At 42.7% G+C, this 18,850-nt stretch overlaps 1 protein-coding gene across 2 annotated transcripts; it reads right to left on the reverse strand.

Annotated features, from left to right (window-relative positions):
• Positions 1 to 446: 446 nt before the first annotated feature.
• Positions 447 to 17,733, reverse strand: oprl1.S (opiate receptor-like 1 S homeolog). Of its 2 annotated transcripts, none has more exons than NM_001357874.1 (4): positions 17,581 to 17,733; positions 13,389 to 13,613; positions 8,123 to 8,478; positions 447 to 3,313 (listed from the first exon to the last, which is right to left on the reverse strand). In NM_001357874.1, exons 2-4 carry the CDS (start codon positions 13,598 to 13,600, stop codon positions 2,700 to 2,702), a joined length of 1,182 nt encoding a protein of 393 aa, NP_001344803.1. In that variant the 5' UTR covers positions 13,601 to 13,613; positions 17,581 to 17,733; the 3' UTR covers positions 447 to 2,699. Both variants share the same exon structure in this region, with proteins under 2 accessions (NP_001344803.1, NP_001344802.1).
• Positions 17,734 to 18,850: the final 1,117 nt, after the last annotated feature.

Raw genomic sequence — 18,850 nt, forward strand, 5'->3', positions numbered from 1 at the left:
ACCCACCCACCTATACCCTTAATAACTCTACTCACATTCTTACCCACCCACCTCTACCCTCTGTCACTCAACTAAGATTCTCACCCACCCAACTCTACCCTTAATCACTCTACTCACATTCCCACCCACCTATAACCTAAATCACTCTACTCACATTCTCACCCACCCACCTATACCCTTAATCACTCTACTCACATTCTTACCCACCCACCTATACCCTTAATCACTCTACTCACATTCTTACCCACCCACCTCTACCCTCTGTCACTCTACTCACATTCTCACCCACCCACCTATACCCTTAATCACTCTACTCACATTCTTACAAACCCACCTATAACCTAAATCACTCTACTCATATTCTCACCCACCTCTACCCTTAATCACTCTACTCACATTCCCACCCACCTATAACCTAAATCACTCTACTCACATTCTCACCCACCCACCTATACCCTTAATCACTCTACTCACATTCTTACCCACTCACCTCTACCCTCTGTCACTCTATTCACATTCTCACCCACCCACCTATACCCTCAGTCATTCTATTCACATTCTCACCAACTTCTACTCTCAGTCTCTCGACTAACATTCTAATCCATACTCATGATCCCATTCTACCCACATTCTGACCTCTATCCTCAGTAACTCCACTCCTGACCTGTACCATCTGAAACTCTGCTCTCTGTTTCACCTAAATATACTCACTACCAACTAATGTCCTCAGCAGCTCTATCCACAATCTCACCCACACACCTGTGCCCTCAGAAGCTGTTCCCACACACTTGCCTACCTGTGCTTTCAACAATTCTACCATACACTAACCCACATATCTGTTCCCTCAACTCCTATACAAACGCAGTTACCCACCTACATGTGCCCTCCCCACACTCCTAACTGCCTCTGCACTTCCAATACCTGAGTCTCATTTACACAAACTTAAACTTGCACACATACAGTATATTATTTTAACACATTTTATGGTTTCTGATTCAGAATGTTTTCTCCATGGCCAACATATTAGGAATCTCCCCTTAATGCAGTGTGGCACCAGGAGTGACAGATAGAAAACAGGCAGTGCTGAGAATCCCATATACAGAGTTTGCATGCCATTCCTTCCTTCAGGCATCTCTTCCCTGGGTCCTGGGCAAAGGTAATGTTCTTATGTGCTGGCCTCACACTGACGGGCATATATAACCAAACAGTTAAGTGCATCTCTCAGCTTGTCTTCTCAAGTTTGCAACATGTTTAAGAAGCCAGATCTCATCATAGATCCTACAAGGAGGTTTTAGGGTGGCTTTATTCATGGACTTAACAATCATTTGTTCTCCAGAGCCCATTAAAATTATTTGATCTCATTGCATTATTTTTGTCCTATGAGAATCTTCTTGCTTATTGTTATGGATTTGTTGGATCTTGACACTAGATGGCAATTGCCTTGAACTATAACTATCACCATCCCGGTAACACCTTGTGCTGAAGATCTTGTAGTTCAGCAGGAATTAAATGGCAGCTTAATGAGGCATTCTTTTTTTAGAGTGTCCCATAGTGCCATAGTCCATGAATCCCTCTGTCTTGCACCCAAGTAATGTCCTTGCCTTTGGCTTTAACATGTTCTGACACTAATTCCTGGAGCAAAGCTTTGCAGATCTCCAGCAAAGAAAGGTCTTTTGTTTGAGGCTTTTCACAACAGATGTGCATGTGAATAATGTATATGCATATATAAATATACAATATATCTGGTACATGTGAATAATGCTATATATTTATATATATATATGTACAAAAAAGGCTACAAAGTGACAAGGCTTTAAGGCTTGGTGTTTCCTTTCTCAGGAACTCCCACACTGACAGGATGGGCAACTGTCATGCTAGAACCCTCACCCATAAGTCTTTGCTACTTCTCTTCTGTGGAGCTGTCCTAACTCATAAATGCCTTGAGTTGTAATTAGCCTACAGAGCAGACATGGGTAGGTTGTGCATGGAATAAAGCAGCCATGCAATAATAGGAACAGGTTGCCTTCAAAGCTTGGTTGGAATGGAATAAAACTGAACAGTTTGTAGGAACTTAGCTTTGTTTCTAAAATTAGAAAAGCCCCCAAAATATTGATATGTGAAAGCCATCTGACTTATGACCAAACAATCTTCTACCAGCTATGTAAAAGGTAGGCCACACGCTTATGGTGTAGATTTGCATCACATTCCAAAACCTTAAAATACCCAGTCAATAATGTTCATGTATACTATAGGTAATATAAATAAATATATATATGTGTGTGCGTGTGTAGAGAGAGACACACACCAATCGTAGATACACTAATTAGAAGCTAATTAAACTATATACATTTTTGGGGGTGGCACAAATGGATTCGGACAGTCTTGTCCCCTGGGGCAAATGGAACAAAAGTCTCTAGAAAAAGCTAAATTTTGGTACAGGCGTAATCCTGAAAACTGAAGGCCACGACCAAGTATCCCAAGATGAATAGTAACTCAGCCGGCCAGTTTAGAAGATATGCAGCACAACTGGGATCTCTGAAGCAGCGGACAAGTTTGAGGTGTCCAGTATTCACATCAGTCCTTCCTATGTAAGGTGGACACTGCCCCATTGTTGGTGTAGACTTGAAGCTCACAGCTTCCTTCAATTTTTGCTTTAATCCAAGAAGGAGGTGTCACTGCCGACACCTCCATCATCTGGGTCACAAGGCTGTAATCTGTGTCAGTTCTGCCGTTGGACTACTGACCCCTTGGTCTACATCTGTCCCCATCATGGGCAATTCCATGCCTAGTCATGCTGGATTATTCGGTCCATCTGAGTTCTTGCAAGCATAGGCAACATCTTTGGCAATGCTACACATGCGATTGGACATCTGCAGCTCAGGGCGGAAGGCTGAGGGGAAGCAGAACTTCTTAAAGCAAGCCTTGAAGTTCTCATCCAGAAATGCGTAGAGAACAGGGTTCAGGCTGCTGTTGGCGTATCCAAGGGCAATGCAGAAGTGAAGGACAGCCACCTTGAGATCACTGTCAGGCTTAGCACCAAGACTCTGCACCAAGACAAAGATCTGGATGGGAGTCCAGCAGATTACGAACACAGCAACCACCACCAGAACAAGACGGGTGATCCTACGTAGATTACGGTCCTTTTCTTTGGAGCCAGAGAGCACCCGCACCTTCTTCAGTCGTCTGATCATTAGGCTGTAGCAGATAGTGATGATGAGCACAGGGATAACGAAAGAGAAGAGAAAGACACAGATGCCAAAAACTGGATCCCAGTAATGTTCTGGAGGGGGGATCTGAACCAGGCACTCAATCTCTGCAGAGAAAGATAAGGATAAAACAGCTTAGATCTTCATGTTCTTTGGCAACAGAGAACTAGGGCCAATATCTGATTCATTTATTTCTATGGGGCATGTGTAGTTTGGTTATTTGGGACACATGTACACAGTGGTGCTGCTTTTGTAGGGTCTCTGTACAGAAGTAACCCAGTGTCCTCTATGGCTCCCAAGCATTCCATGACTGGGTCCAATCCAACTTCCTAAGAAATAATCAACCAGCTTTAAAGGGTCTTGGAATATACATGTTTTAAATTCCCCTTGTATTTGTCCAATGGCAATTAGAACTACTGCCCTCTTGGCATTGTCTCTACATTACTGTTAAGAGCAACTACCCTTCTTATTACCCCCTATAGACATTGTGTTATGAGTGTTATGAAGGGTATATGATAAGGGGGATATGATGACTTGATGTAAGTGGGGGCTTGGTGAGATAATGACTTTCCATTGGCATTGTATTATCAGAAACACCCCATGAGGCAGGAGCAACCAATGTTGTATATATCCTATGGAAATGCCATATAATTATGGCAGTATAAATGATCCCCTGTACTAAGCACAACTCAGTAGGAACAGCCCCATACGTTTGCTCATAGCCTGGTAAGAAAGAAACCATAGAGATTTGGCAGCATAGGTATTCCCCTGTACTAAGCACAGTTCAGAAGCAATAGCATTCAAGCTTGTTCATAGCCTGTATAGAGAGATACCATAAAACTATGCCCGTATAAATGTTACTCTGTACTACACACAATTCAGAAGGGAAATTACAGAGTGTGTGGTTAAAGTTACAATGATATCCTTACGGGAATGAAAAGAATATGGCTTGCCGCCCATCAGCCCTGCCTGTTTCTGCCTTTCACTGATGACAGCTTTATAATTACAAGACACACAGCAGGCAGAACATGTATAATGATTCAACTTTGGATCTGAAGACTGGAAAATGATACGAGTATTAGTATGAGCGGCAGATGCAGCTTCAGAAAAAGGATAAATATAGATTGGCTTAGATAGTAGTACAGACTGATAAAGGAATTATATTGATTTCACTCCAGGTAGATAAAAGATTGCCCTTAATAGCATCAAAGGCTGATAACATGTTGACCTGAGCGGTGCCTGAGGCTGATAAAAGGATTTGTCTTCATAGAGGTGCAGATGCATAATGTATTGGCCTTGATGGCAGTACAAGTCGATAAGGGAACAGCCTTGAGAGGTACATAGGTAAATAGGCAGATAGCAGAGCAGACTGATATAGGAATGGCCTTGATATCAGTGCAGACCAAAAAAAGGATTGACAAAGGGTTGGACTTGATACTAGCACCAATTGATAAAAGGTTCATATTAAGCACAGGCCAGGGTTGGAATTGATACCAGCACAGACTGATAAAGAGTTGGACTCAATACCAGCTCATGCTAATGTAGGATCAGACTTGATACCAAATAATAAAAATAACTAATAAAGGGTTGAACTGGATACCAGTACTGATTGATAAAGGGTTCAGTTGGATACCAGCACAATCATTGAATTTGATACCAGCGCAGACCAATGAAGGATCTGATTTGATACCAGCGCAGACTGATAAAGGGTTGGAATTATACCAGCATTGGCTAATAAACACAGATACAATTCTTAAACCAATAAATAACAAGTGACAGGGCTGCCAATGAGAATCCTTGTTAACAGGCTACTGTATAAATATTATTTCTGAGAAGGAGCGTGGGGTATGCTGAACTGTGGGCCAGAGGGATGTTATTATCAGCCCCCAAATGAACATTTATGACAAAAATGTCGCCTTAGGAAGATTTCCCTGGGGGAAAAGATTCCATTATAAATCTAGGGCCAAGGTAGAGGAAGGGGGTGACAGGAGAATGTGTAAGGATTCAGGGAGACATGTGTCCCATTATTTATACCAGAGCAGAGCAGTGTCAGAGCAATGGATTTATTGGCATCTCAGCCCGGGCCTGGTATGTGCCACGTAGCTCCCAGCAGGAGCTGAACATTGACGTGACTTTAATGAGACCTTATTTCCCCAGAGTTTCCCTGCCTCCCCGCAATCTCATTCCCAGTTCATGCTGGAGGGGGGTCTGATTTATTACCAACAGTGCCGTTGGCTCCAGCAGGGACAGGCACACATTAGTGTTGCACAGTTATTTCCTGCACAACTGAGGGGTTTGTCTTAAGCAGATATGCACAAGGCCTAATGGGGCGACATATCAGGCTTCCTATAAATATGCACTGAGCCGAGATAAACAAATGTACGTAGAATGCATGAACAACATAGGTGCATGCACTGGTACACAGACCATGGGTAGGTAGGCTCCAGTCTACAGATACATTGATAGAGCATTAACAAATACAGAAATAGAAACAATGCAGACATATTTTGTAAAGATAGATGATAGATAGATAGATAGATAGATAGATAGATAGATAGATAGATAGATAGATAGATAGATAGATAGATAGATAGATAGATAGATAGATAGATAGATAGATAGGAAAGAAAGAAAGAAAGAAGGATGAATGGATGGATGGATGGATGGATGGATGGATGGATGGATGGATGGATGGATGGATGGATGGATGGATAGATAGATAGATAGATGGATGATAGATAGATAGATAGATAGATAGGGATACATAAGAAGACAAAGAAAAGAGATGATAGATGAAAGGACAAAGAGGATAGACTGATTATGAATGGATAGTTAATAGACTGTAGCTAAATCATTGATAGATAGAAAGCTGGAGCAGAAAGCAGACACAGATAGATGATAAGTCTCGGACAGAGAGATAGATCATTATATAAAGAGCGAGAATGTGAAGAGGGGGAAGGAGGCGCCGATAAACTGATACAAAGAAGAACATAGAAATGACAATAGATTGCTTCATAACTGCACCTAAATATATCAGACCAATTAACCTTTTTTATGATATCCCCCATCCATATATTTCGGCTGAGGCACACCCGACCCTGCCAGGTTAGGGCATTATGGATGACACTATACAGATCAGGATACTGTAGAAATTATATTGATAACAATCAGCTGCCCCTCTGGGTTTAGTCCCAACTTAGAATCAAGCAGGGAGCGAATGGAAACATGGGTCCAAAATAAATATCTATAGCCCGCCCCTGTGTAAGACTCCTGCAGGTAGTGATGCCGTTGATAGCACTGACCTATTAAACTGCATTATAGCTCTTGATATTGCTCAGCCAGGAACAAAAAACCTCTCTGCCTCCACTTCAGCCACAATGCAAGCAAACTGGAGGGGGGATCCAGGGGCTACCGACAGTTTAACAGCAATCGTTTATTGGATAATAGTGCTCTAGTGATGCTGAACTATAATTATCATCATCTGGTCACCTAACAACCTGCTCTGGAATCGACATGTGGCAAATCCTCATCATCTCGTCCCAATGAGATTGTCTCCGCTCCCAACACTCACTCAGATCATAGGCAACCATTGCAGCCTTTTCAACTGGGAAACCTTCATTCTGAGTCATGCCACCCTTATACCTGTGCCAGCAGGCAGATAACAATGGCCACACATGTAATGGCAAGAACAAAAGAACACACCGGCACATGAGACTTGTATCTGCAGGGTGAGCCCTTGCAAAAGTTTTTACTGCGGTCAACTTTTGCAAGGGCTCGCCCTGCAGATACAAGTCTCGTGTGCCGGTGTGTTCTTTTGTTCTAGTCACTGGGAGGTCACCGTACCCTCCATTCATCGAGCACCGAGCTAATCTACACATCTACATAAAGGGTGTGCGAGGGTCTACTCCAATCGAAGCACACATGTAATGGCACCATTGGGCACATACATATACATGCTCAGACCTACTTTGCTGCACAGGTAGGTCTGGGATAAAGAAGTTTCTTGTAACCAAATGAGTTGACATTTATTTGGTCACTCACTCCAGCACATGATAAAACCTTCTTCTTCTCACTTCTAGAATTGACTGAAGAAGTTAATGCTTCTGTTTTATTATGAAGCATTAAATGACCATTTCCCCCCTGTATTTTCTTCTCCCACCCCCTGTAATGAGAAAACAGCATTTCTATAATGAGTTCTGCATAAACAAAACCCCATTATTTCCATCAGCTTCATTCTGGTCAGGGGCAAAGACACAAGTGGCGATTCGTCTTCACAACTCATTCATTGCGGTAAGTTGTACAATAACCAATGCTGCTAAGTTGCCGGGATCAGTCGCTGCTATCTTGGTTTTTAAAAAAGTCATGGCAACATATTGCTATGTGTGTCTTTTATGGAGGACTTTTTCATGCAGAAGGCTTAATTGTAGACTGTTTATTTGATTAACTACCGTCTCCTTATCCTTTAGTAGTTGCTCAGAAGAATCACATTTTAGTTTTTCAGGACACCAAGCCAAGTAGTAATGCCTTAGTCTTTGGTGCTACTTGGCCCAGCTCTTCCAGTCAAAAAATCTGAGTTGCCTCATGCCACTGGGTAAACTTTACTAAAGAATGAAATAGACACCTGCAATCCGTACAGACAATAAGCAAATTAGAAAGCTGTTCTTGCTTAACTGGGGAATACTTATACTGCCATAGTTTTACAGTATCTCTCTGTAGATGCTAATATCAAATTTAGGGGGCTGTTCTTAATGAAAAGTGCTTAGTATGGTACATATGCTGCCATAGTTATATGGTATTTATTTGTACAGGCTATGTGCTTAGTACAGAGGAAAATATATACTTCCATTTACCTATCTCCCCCCCCCCCCCGCACTCACAACTCTATAAAATTAATATTTCACTTGGAAGCTACTTACCATCATTCTCCATCTCAGCAGAGCCCATGACCATAACAGGAATTCCAATGAACGAGGCCAGGATCCAGATGCAGACATTGACTACCTTGGCCTTGTGTGGGGTACGGATATCAAGTGCCTTGACTGGGTGGCAGATGGCGATGTAGCGGTCAACGCTCATCATGGTCAGAGTGAAGGTGCTTGTGAACATGTTGTAGTAATCTATGGCAATGGCAATCTTGCAGAGAACGTTGCCAAATGGCCAGATCCCCATGAAGATATCAGTGCCTTGGAATGGCAGGGTGACCAAGACTAGAGCATCTGCTAAAGCCAAGTTGAAAATGTAGATGTTTGTTGCAGTCTTCATCTTGGTATATCTGAAAAGAGCAAAGCTTGATGAGGTCTGGGGAGGATATGGGGTAAATAATCAGCAAATATAATAGAGAGAAGATCATTAGGAGAATATACCTTGCAGATACCAAACATGGACCTGACAGGAACAATATATATTGAGTCTCTGTGTACAAGAAATACTGGGGTGCAAATTATATAGTGTTTTCAAGTTCATGACAAAAAAATATGGGACCTTAGAGGGAGATGGAGGGGAAGGGGAAAAGATGGGAGGACTAAAGAAGAATTTGTGGGGTTTAAAATAGGTGGGTGAGGGCCTCTACTAAGTGGAAGGAGGGGCTCAATAGGAGAAGGCAGAGTTCATTAGGAGAGAGGGTCTCAGTGGGAGAAGAAGGTTAGTAGGAGAAAAATGAAGAATTGTAATTGGAACTGTGGGAGAAGGAGGAGATCAACAATAAGAGTAAAAAGGGAATGGGAAAAGGGGTGGCTGGGCAGAATAAAGAGGGGCTCAGAAGAGAGAAAGTGTGGTCAGAGAAATATGGAGTAACACAATAGGGATAACGTCTCAGTGGGAGAATGAAGGGCTTTGTATAAGGCAGTGGTCTCCAACCAGTGGCTCACAAGCAACATGTTGCTCACCAAACCCTTGGATGTTAATCCCAGTGGCCTCAAAGTAAGTGCTTATTTTTGAATTCCTGGCTTGGAGTCAGGTTTTGGTTGCATAAAAACCAGGTGTACTGTCAAATAGAGCCTCTTATTTGTCACAGTCCACACAGAGGCTACTAGATAGCCAATCACAGCCCTTATTTGGTACCATCCAGGAATTTTTTCATACTTGTGTTAGTGCTCAGACCTGGCCCTGGGGCCAACCTCCTCAGTAATGGGAATTCACAAATCATTTGTTTTGCCAGTAATACACATGTAGGAGAAGCGCTCGCTCTACAGCCCGGGGAGAATGAATGCATTGGCCTCAATGTCAAAACATGATTAATGACAGCCATTTGAATCCCATTAATCAGTATCAATAGAATCATTTCTGCTGCAGAGCCATAGGCCCAGCATGTAGCATCACAGGTAAGTTGTAGTGTTCAGCCCTGTGTGCCTCAGTTCATGTCAATACATTAACAAAGTCTTTCCCCAAGCAAAGCAAGATGCAGAATCCTGAAATGCTTCAAGCAGATGCTGATCTGTAAGTGACTCCTCAGAGATCAAATGCTTAAATTTACTCATTGTATTAACAACAATGATTCTTTCCCCCTCCATAAATACATACATATACTTACACAGACACAGTCGCATACAGACACACACTCATGTTCAAAAACCAACTCACACACTATAGGATACAGAAATAAATAGAAATATAGAGATCATATACAAAAGGATATATACAGAAAGAAATGGGGATAGTTTGCAAATGCATTGGAATACAGATGGAAGATATGGGCCCATTTAGTGGATGAAGACATATAGAACATATTCAATGAGGTGACAGAAAGACACAAGGGTATAGCACATGTGTACATCAGAGGTGCATGCAAGCACAGCAATCACCAGCTTGCTCTTAAGACCTGTGGACCCAAGGGATACCAATAGGATCCTCAAGCAGTGCATTTTGGGTAGGCAGTGGGAAGCCTACAGAGTGGGCCTCATTACCGCTCTTCAGTTTTGCTGTAGCAATCAGATATCAAGGGCCAAAGCAGAGGCTGAGGATTGCTAATTAATCTGAATGAGTGACTATTGATCTGAAGTACTTGAGATCAATGAGTAGATGGTTGTCCTGGACTCAGAGGCAGAAACCTGAGGCACTGAGTAGCAGCATTTCCTTCCATTTTGGGGTTCAGTCCTGTGTTCTCTCAGAGGGCAGAGACTGGAGCCGCCTCAGCGCTGAGCCAGTTTCTGTGACAACCCAGATGATCCATTCCTTTCCACTCTCTGCCTGGAAACAGAAACTGCCAGGGCTGGTGGTTCTACTTCATATGTCTCTATATTCAGGGAGTAGCCTGATCCTTTCATCCTCCCTACTATACTGGGGCTTTTTTGATAACTTCCTTTCTTTACTTTCTATTATTTATCTTCCTTTAATATTTCATTTACAGGTGCCCCATTAACTCATTATCTGGATCACCGGTCATTTTTCTGCATCTAACAGCTAGTAAAGAATACTGGGAAAGTTAAGCACTCGCTAATGGCAGTGACTGACTAGTAAATAGCAGATTGTCTGTTCCATATCATAATGAGAATTGAGAATACAGAATCTGGGCCAGTTTGGGTGTGATTTTCTGACAGCCCCAGTAAGGTTATCCCTCTGTCCAGCTAGGGGCACAGCTGTGGCCCTCCATCAATATAATATATTTCAGCCAGTGAACCAGCAGTTTAACAGATACCTGTCCCAAAACATAGAAGCAGTTACACAGCTCCTACTGGATCGATACATACAGTACTTATAAAAGGAGGAACTTAACCTTTTTTATCCTTAATATTTCTCTGCATTTCATCTCTTAATTACCTATAAACAAAAGGAACACCAAGAGCCCCAATAGTATAATATGTATTGGTAAGGGATAATGAAATGAGAGTAGATAACATATACTCACAAACCAAGGTTACCAATAGGCAACCACTGTAAAGGCAGGTGGGGAGATTGTCCTGACCCCACTCAGGATTAAGAAGTCGCTCTCTGTAGATAGAAAAAGGGTATCAACCCTCCACCCAGGGTGGACTTAGTATTGTATAAAAAGAACAGAGGCGCCAAAAGAATAAAAGGATATAAACGAGTTTAAAAACCAAAACTTGGTAATCAGAGGAGGCAGTAGTGGACTTACCTCCTCCAAGCAGACACAAAACGACTGTAATTAAGCAGTCAAAATTTATTAACGAACTCCAATCAGTGCAACACGTTTCACGCTAAGTGTGTATACTACTGCCAGATGCTGTAACTCCTATGTTTATTGCCTGAAGAAGCGGGTCTGAGCCCGTGAAACGCGTTGCACTGATTGGAGTTCGTTAATAAATTTTGACTGCTTAATTACAGTGGTTTTGTGTCTGCTTGGAGGAGGTAAGTCCACTACTGCCTCCTCTGATTACCAAGTTTTGGTTTTTAAACTCGTTTATATCCTTTTATTCTTTTGGCGCCTCTGTTCTTTTTTTACAATCTTAATTACCTATGTCAGTTGTATATTTAGTGTGATACTATGTCACAATGACAATTTGTGCAATACTGTGTTAAAACATCAATTTGTGTGACACTATGTGACATCTTTCATGTGTACCCATGAAGCTCCAAGTCCAACCTGTAACCAGGAGCTAAAGCTAAGCCCTGGGAGCTAGCTGACAATAAAGAACCACCATACAGAAGAGGCCTTCCGGGAGTATCAGGATAATGTTCTGCCTTAGCAAAAGCCTTATTGCTAAAGAATTTTGTGAGTAGATACCAAAGGACTTTATGCAATTAGTAGCCCAAAGGAAGGTGACTGGTTGCCTCTGTCATATCTAATCTCATCTGTTGCAGCTTTGACCCCTAAAAACTGGGAATACAATATCATTATAATTTATAAGCAGCTCATTAGCAATGCAAATTTACCAAAGACCTTTCAGCTGTAGGCGGTAATGACTCAATAGCTATAACACCCTCAGCTCTCTGCCTTTCCTCTTATGCCTCCATGTCCTTTATCTGTTCCATGCTTTGCAATCGCAGCCAATTAGATTGTCAACTGTGTGTGTTTATTTTCCACTGATTGCACAGTCACCTGCCTGACATTTTGCTTGGCTCCAGTTCTGCATAAAAATAACATTTCCTGATATAAAGATAACTGAATGCTGCTACTGCTCCTCCTCGGGGCAGAGAATGACTTGAGATAGGAGAACACATGCAAATTATTTGTATTTCCCATATATTGTATTTATATCAGCCTGGTCAGTAATAAACAAAAAAACAGGACCAAATGAGATCCAGAGATATATGCTAAAGTAGATGAAAGCTCCCTTCCAAGAGGGGTGCCAAATCCCCCTCCCCAAGGATTGTAATGAGTTACCTTAGCCGGTGCTCCTGTTAGGAGAAAGCTGCACCAGCCCAAGGCACTTGTGAGTGAGCATTCCTCTACATGTGTAGTAGAGAAAAAAGGCAGACATTAAAAAATGGCTGTTTTTTGCACTAGACCTCATGTGTCGCCCACTTGAAACAATGAAGAAAGGAGAAGGGAGGAAGAGGATCACTCACTGCTAAGTGCCCCAGGCCAGTGCAGTAACAGGAGCACCGGGTATCAGCAAAGTAAAACTGGAGTTAGAGAGGCTCATCAGGGCTTCTAACCCAGGGGCCCCCAAGCCCCCCGCTAGGGTGATTGCTGCTTGCCCACTCATCCTCCACCAGCCCCTCCTCATCCTTATACTTACTTTTAGTGTGTTCGGGAGTGGGAGGGATGCAATGGTAGAGGGCAGGCGGGGATTGGGCATGGTCTATCTTATACCCAGTGTCCCGCTGGACCAATCCAACTCTGGGTAAATCATTGCAATCCTTGGGGGTTCCCTAACATTTGGCATTCCCCTTGGATTGAAGCTTTCCTTCACCTTTAAAGGAAGCATTGTGAAGGTTATAACAATGACTTGGTGGGTTCCATGTTAGCTGACCAATTGCTGGATACAATTTGTCATGGAGAACTAGAGTCTGTAAGATATTCCCTTTGAAGCAAGGTGTGTGGGGCAAGGAATTACTGTAGATAAAGGGCCTTTCACTAGAGGAAAAACCATAAGTTTATGACATCTCTCTCTATGGCTATGGGAAAACAGAGGGGATTCCACTTTCTGATAAAGAACAATTTTGAGATGGAATCGCTTTGGGATAAAATAACCTACTGTATGACATGATGTGTCACTTTTTTGGTGGTGGGGGTCATGATATTTCAGTGCTAATCTTCACAACTCCAACAAAAGTTCTTACCTGATGATGACATACATCACGGCACAATTTCCAACTAAACCTACCACGCAGACAATCAGATAGACCACCACGATGGTAACTTTGATCCCAAGTGGAAGGAACCGGTCCCCTGTGCTGTTGTATAAATTACTGAGTTCAAACAATGAAACATTTTTCAGCAGCTCCCGTAAGTAAGCAGCTTCGAAGGATGAGTCTGCCAGGGAAAGATCCATTGTAGCTGAGTACCTATAGGTCCATAGAAGAAGACATTGTCAAGAAAAGTGATGGGTTCGCCAAAGTTCCCTCAGTACATTAAAATGTGTATTTATAATCTATCTCTGTGTCATTATACTTGATAGACTTACCAAACCCAAAAGGCTAACACTCATTCGTATAGATAGGCCCAATAAATACATTTTCAAAGCTGAATGAATGACATTTTAGTGGATTTAAAAAAAATTTAGGCAGATAGAATGTTTTCATTTGAAATGAATGAAAAACTTAACAGATATTGATACTGGTCTAGGCAAGTACCACATCTCTGAAAACATATGTCTGTCATACTGGTTCAATGATGAATAACAGTTCTCCAATGAAAGAGCATTTGGTGCAAGGTATGAGTATAGAGCAGCACGTAATGTCACAAGTACCTTTTTGAATAGCAGTGCAACACATCTGCACATTTAGCAACAAGTCCTTGCTAGGTCTCCTAGCAGGTGATCTACATACAATATTAAATAAACAATACTGTTTTGCATCAATAAAGAGTCTTTGTAATCTTGGTCTGTCTTCTTTATTGTTAAACCCTTGCTCTATATACCATGTATTTTCTAAGAGACTCTGAGATACTTCCATAACTCTCTCTGCCAAAAACAATGTCTGTTTTCTGTTGAGGGAGGTAGAGACAAGCCGACAGACAGGCACATCCATAGGTCAATGTTTGAGCATGTTCTATAAATACAGGGGATGAGGGGACTGCAGGCTCCAAGGGCTGAATGGTTACTATATGACATCTGTAAAATAATCCAATTATTCCTCATGTACCAGAGACTCTGCCTCCCAAGCAAAGATACCAACGGAAATTAACTGACCCCCCTACACCTGAGATATTATACACTGTTGACCCCACATCCAAACACACACCCTAACATATACATAATGAATAAAGTACCCCCTATTGTAAAATATAAGGATATTATAAGTCACAGAGGCATTCCATGGCCATATAAATACATATACTATATAAGGTCAGGGAACTTCGTTGGACAGGTCCCTGTTACTTAAGAGCTCCATGATTCCTGGTTGTGACCCTGCACAGAGAGACAGATTTTTCTGCTGTGGTTCCTAGCCTGGCCACTGGCCTGGCCCCCTAGATCTGAAAACATCACAATGCTCGGATTGGCTACTTGTTCTGGTCCTGTGTTATTTATGTTCTGATTGGCAAGATGTTGGCTCTAGCTCTGCTACTAGTTATTGACAAGCAGACATGTAACAAATTACAATAGGCTCTCACTTCCCAGTGATTGCACCTAGAAACGTAAAAACAGAAGCAAGGTAACATAGGGGTGCAATGTACTGACGCTTCACAAACTCGCTTAAACCCAGGATGTCGTTGGGGGTTGTAGGAATGAGGCAGCTCTTTTATTTTCACCACCCACTACCCTGTGTTTTATGTAATATCAGTACTTTAATCCCTAAGCTACTGCCATTGGTCCCCTTTTAGAAGCAGAGGAAGAGGCTGGAGAAGTTGCTAGCCACCCTACCACACCACCTGTGATTGTATCCCACCCCATAACGGATCCAGGTATGGGGAAACAATGAAGTCTCATGGCCCTTGGTTCCATGTCACTTACCCAAATTTATGGTATAAAGAAGGGGTCCCCAACTTTTTTTAGCCATGAGCCACATTTAACTGTAAGAGTTGGGGAGCAACACAAGCATAAAAGAGTTCTTGAATGTGTCAAATAGGGGCTGTGATTGGCTATTTGGTAGCCCCTATGTGCACTGACAGCCTACAGCAGGTACTGTTTGGCCATAAATCTGTTTTTATATGCAACTAAAACTTGAAATCAAAAATAAGCACCTGCTTTGAGGCCACTGAGAGCAACATCCAAGGGGTTGGAGATCAATATGTTGCTCACTAGCCACTGGTTGGGGATCACTAGTATAAAGTATCCAGTGTGCCTTCATAAACTTTGAGCCCACGAACCACCAGATGTGCAGTCAGAAGCTACTACTAGCCTGTTATGGGCTAGTAGATGACCAGCAATGACATATAAATTAGCAGTGAGATTAGGAAGATACTACAGTTTTAGAGGTTCCTAGAAGCCTTAAAAACATGCCATTCTAATTAGAACAACCTTTCATTAATTTCCACTAGTATATAGTTATCAACCCCAGAGACAATTACATAAATAAAAACATATTGCCTCCCACACATACTGTAACTGCCCAATTCCACCCTGAATAAAATCACACACCACCATAACCTCCTTTATAAATATCTGCCCCACACAGCCCTTAATATAAATGCTCACCCTATGTTCATACTCAAATACTCACAGGATACTCACCCCACACATCTGTTGTATATAACCACTAATTCCATATGCCCACTGTACAGATACCCACCCATCAGCCCTATTAATTACTATTCACATCATATACTCATATATACAATATATATATATACAATATATATACTGTTCATAGATTCTCATCTTGCAACCTTTGTATCTAGCTTTTCACCCCATACACTCCTGTACATAACACCCCCATACCCTTTGTTTATATGTACTCACACCCTACATAACTTCACCTTTATATAAAACTACTTATCCTATATAACTACTCTGCTACTATGTCACCCTGTGCAACACCTGCTTATGAATACTTCCCTTATACACAACTGACCCTTATACATCACTGTATTTAAGTACTAATCACATACATACTATGCAAGTACTCACTCCCCTACATATAACAACATAAAAAATACCCCTTACACCCACAGTACATATTTACTGTACCTCATTCACCCCATTCTATTCCCACTTCCCCTACTGTTTATACTCCCTGAATTTACATTTTTATCCTATACTCCACAATACATAACTAGTCACCGTATGATACCATATATGTAACTTCTAGTCCCTACAGATCCTGTTCATAGCTACTCACTCCATATGCATCAGTATATACATATTCTGTCAATATACAACTGTACAGTATATAACTCCCCCTATATTCCTCTGCATATAACAGCTCATACTCTTCCAATATGTCCATTGTATCTAAAATACTCACCTCATATACAACCTAACCACATAAAACTCCCAATATAACTACTTACCTCATTCACACCCTGTATAATAACCAGTCGATACACCCCATTATATGTCTGCAACCTATATACATCCATTTGTATAAAATACTGTACATTATACCCTTCATCCCTGGCTGTATTTACAACCTCACCTATCCCTGTGCTGTGCACCTAGGAGCAGGCGGATTCCCCGTATCAGGGATTTTCAGCACCAGAGACAGCGCTCCGCAGAGCCGCCGCCTGTAGCATTTAACGGGGGTCGGCGAGGGAACTCAAGTAGACGCGAGCACTCAGGGAACAACTGGCACAGGACACACGCCTGCTCAGGAGAAACTGCAGAGGAAGATTAATACCCAGTGCAGAGCTGAGATAGGAGTCCTGCCTGCACCAGGTGTGATTAGAGAAGAAGCAAGAAGCAAGGATTTCAGCGCAGATTGTGGACGAATATTTGCCCCGCCAGGGTAAGTACACGGGCAACTTGGCATTGGGTACAGTAGAATAGGATTTGGGGAGGCTCAGGGAGTCACAGGAGAGGGAGCTGGGCACCAGTGCAAATTGGGGTTGCGATTTTATCTCTCATGGAGCAAGTGAAGAGGCAGCTAGGCACTAGAACTGATGGGAAATGGAATATCTGCAGGCTCTGGGGGTTCATTGGAGAGGCAACTGGGTATTAATAGAGGGTGGGATTTTTACCTGTTCGGAGGATAAGTGGAGAGGTATCTGGGCATCAGTGGAGAAAGGGGTGGGAGTGGGCACACGGGGAGCTTGGCACACACTGCACCAACCTACAGAGCATCTCCCTCAATCTCACACTGCAGTGCCACACGCACAGCTCTGCCCCAATGCCAAGGCCAACAGAGGAGGGGTATCAGGGAAGGTGGCACTTACCCCGGCTGCAGGCTGCCCTCGGTCTCCCTTCTCTCCTTGCAGACACAGAGCCGCAGAGCCCGATATGGGAGGGAGGGAGACGCAGGGAGGGTGCAGGGATTCTCTGCTGTTGCTGCTGCTGTACAGACAGTGGGAGGGGAGGGGGGGAGACTCACACAGATGGACTTGAGCAATGAACATGCCAGGGCCACAGCTCTTAGGCTATCTGCCCTGGGCAAGTTAAAGCAGGAGCTCTGAGGAGGGTGAAGGGAGCATCGGACAGAACAGCAGAACAGTTAATGGCACTAGCTCAACCAAACCTTTAGAGGGTGTCAGTAGCTCCTACCCAAGCCTTATGCAGTACTTGAAGGGTTAATGGCAATCTAGCAGCCCAGAGGCTATTGCTCACAGGGAATAAATGTGAGCAATAACCTCACTTACATGACAGTAAAGAGTTAATTGCAACTTGGGCACAGTGGCAGCCCAGGGGAGAGTATTTGTAATGCCCACACTGGCCAAGAGGGTAAGATTGCTACCAGTCTTAGCATTGCCTAGGTGCTGGGGGGGACGTGATTTATACTCTTACTGTCAACTCTTGAGTGTGCAAGAGTTAATTGAGTTTTGGAGTGTGGGTGCACAATATATCAGTGCTGGCTCATAAATTAAACACCAGCATGGAAAAGTAGGGGTTAATTATATGACATTTTCCCAGTGGGACTCAAATACTACAGCAGCAAAGGTGGTTCCATGGTCGGGCCATAACACCTGCATGTATGCTGGCATATCCCCCCACATAGACTAAGGGACCAATACTACAATTGGCAAGCAGTGGCCCAGGCAGCAAATTCATTGGGCTGGAATCAAAGGACAGAGGCAAATCCATGTAGCTAGTTCTTAACTTTCATTGCATGTGGGGGATCACATGAACGATCAGCAATGAAGTGTTTGTCCGAGATTGATGAGTAAGGGGTTAATAAGGCTCATTTACAAGTGCAAGTGCAATGTAAAAGTAAAATGTCAGATGCAATTCACAATGACCTTTTCCAACAAAGTAGCATTATTTTCTCCATTATCCCAGCCTAATTGCTGCCATAAGGGGGAGGTGCACCTGATGCATCAATATATGTTCAATTTGGGCAGGAGTATTTTGACCAATTGGATGCAATTGTGCTGCAAACTGGGGAAAGCCAGGCAAGATGGAAACATTAGGGCAAGATGGAGACAGTAGTGCAAGATAGAGACATTAGGGCAAAATGCAGAGAGTAGTGCAAAATGGAGATATTAGGCCAAG

This window comes from Xenopus laevis, chromosome 9_10S (assembly GCF_017654675.1).
Source record: "Xenopus laevis strain J_2021 chromosome 9_10S, Xenopus_laevis_v10.1, whole genome shotgun sequence".
In the NCBI taxonomy this organism is placed as follows: domain Eukaryota; kingdom Metazoa; phylum Chordata; class Amphibia; order Anura; family Pipidae; genus Xenopus; species Xenopus laevis.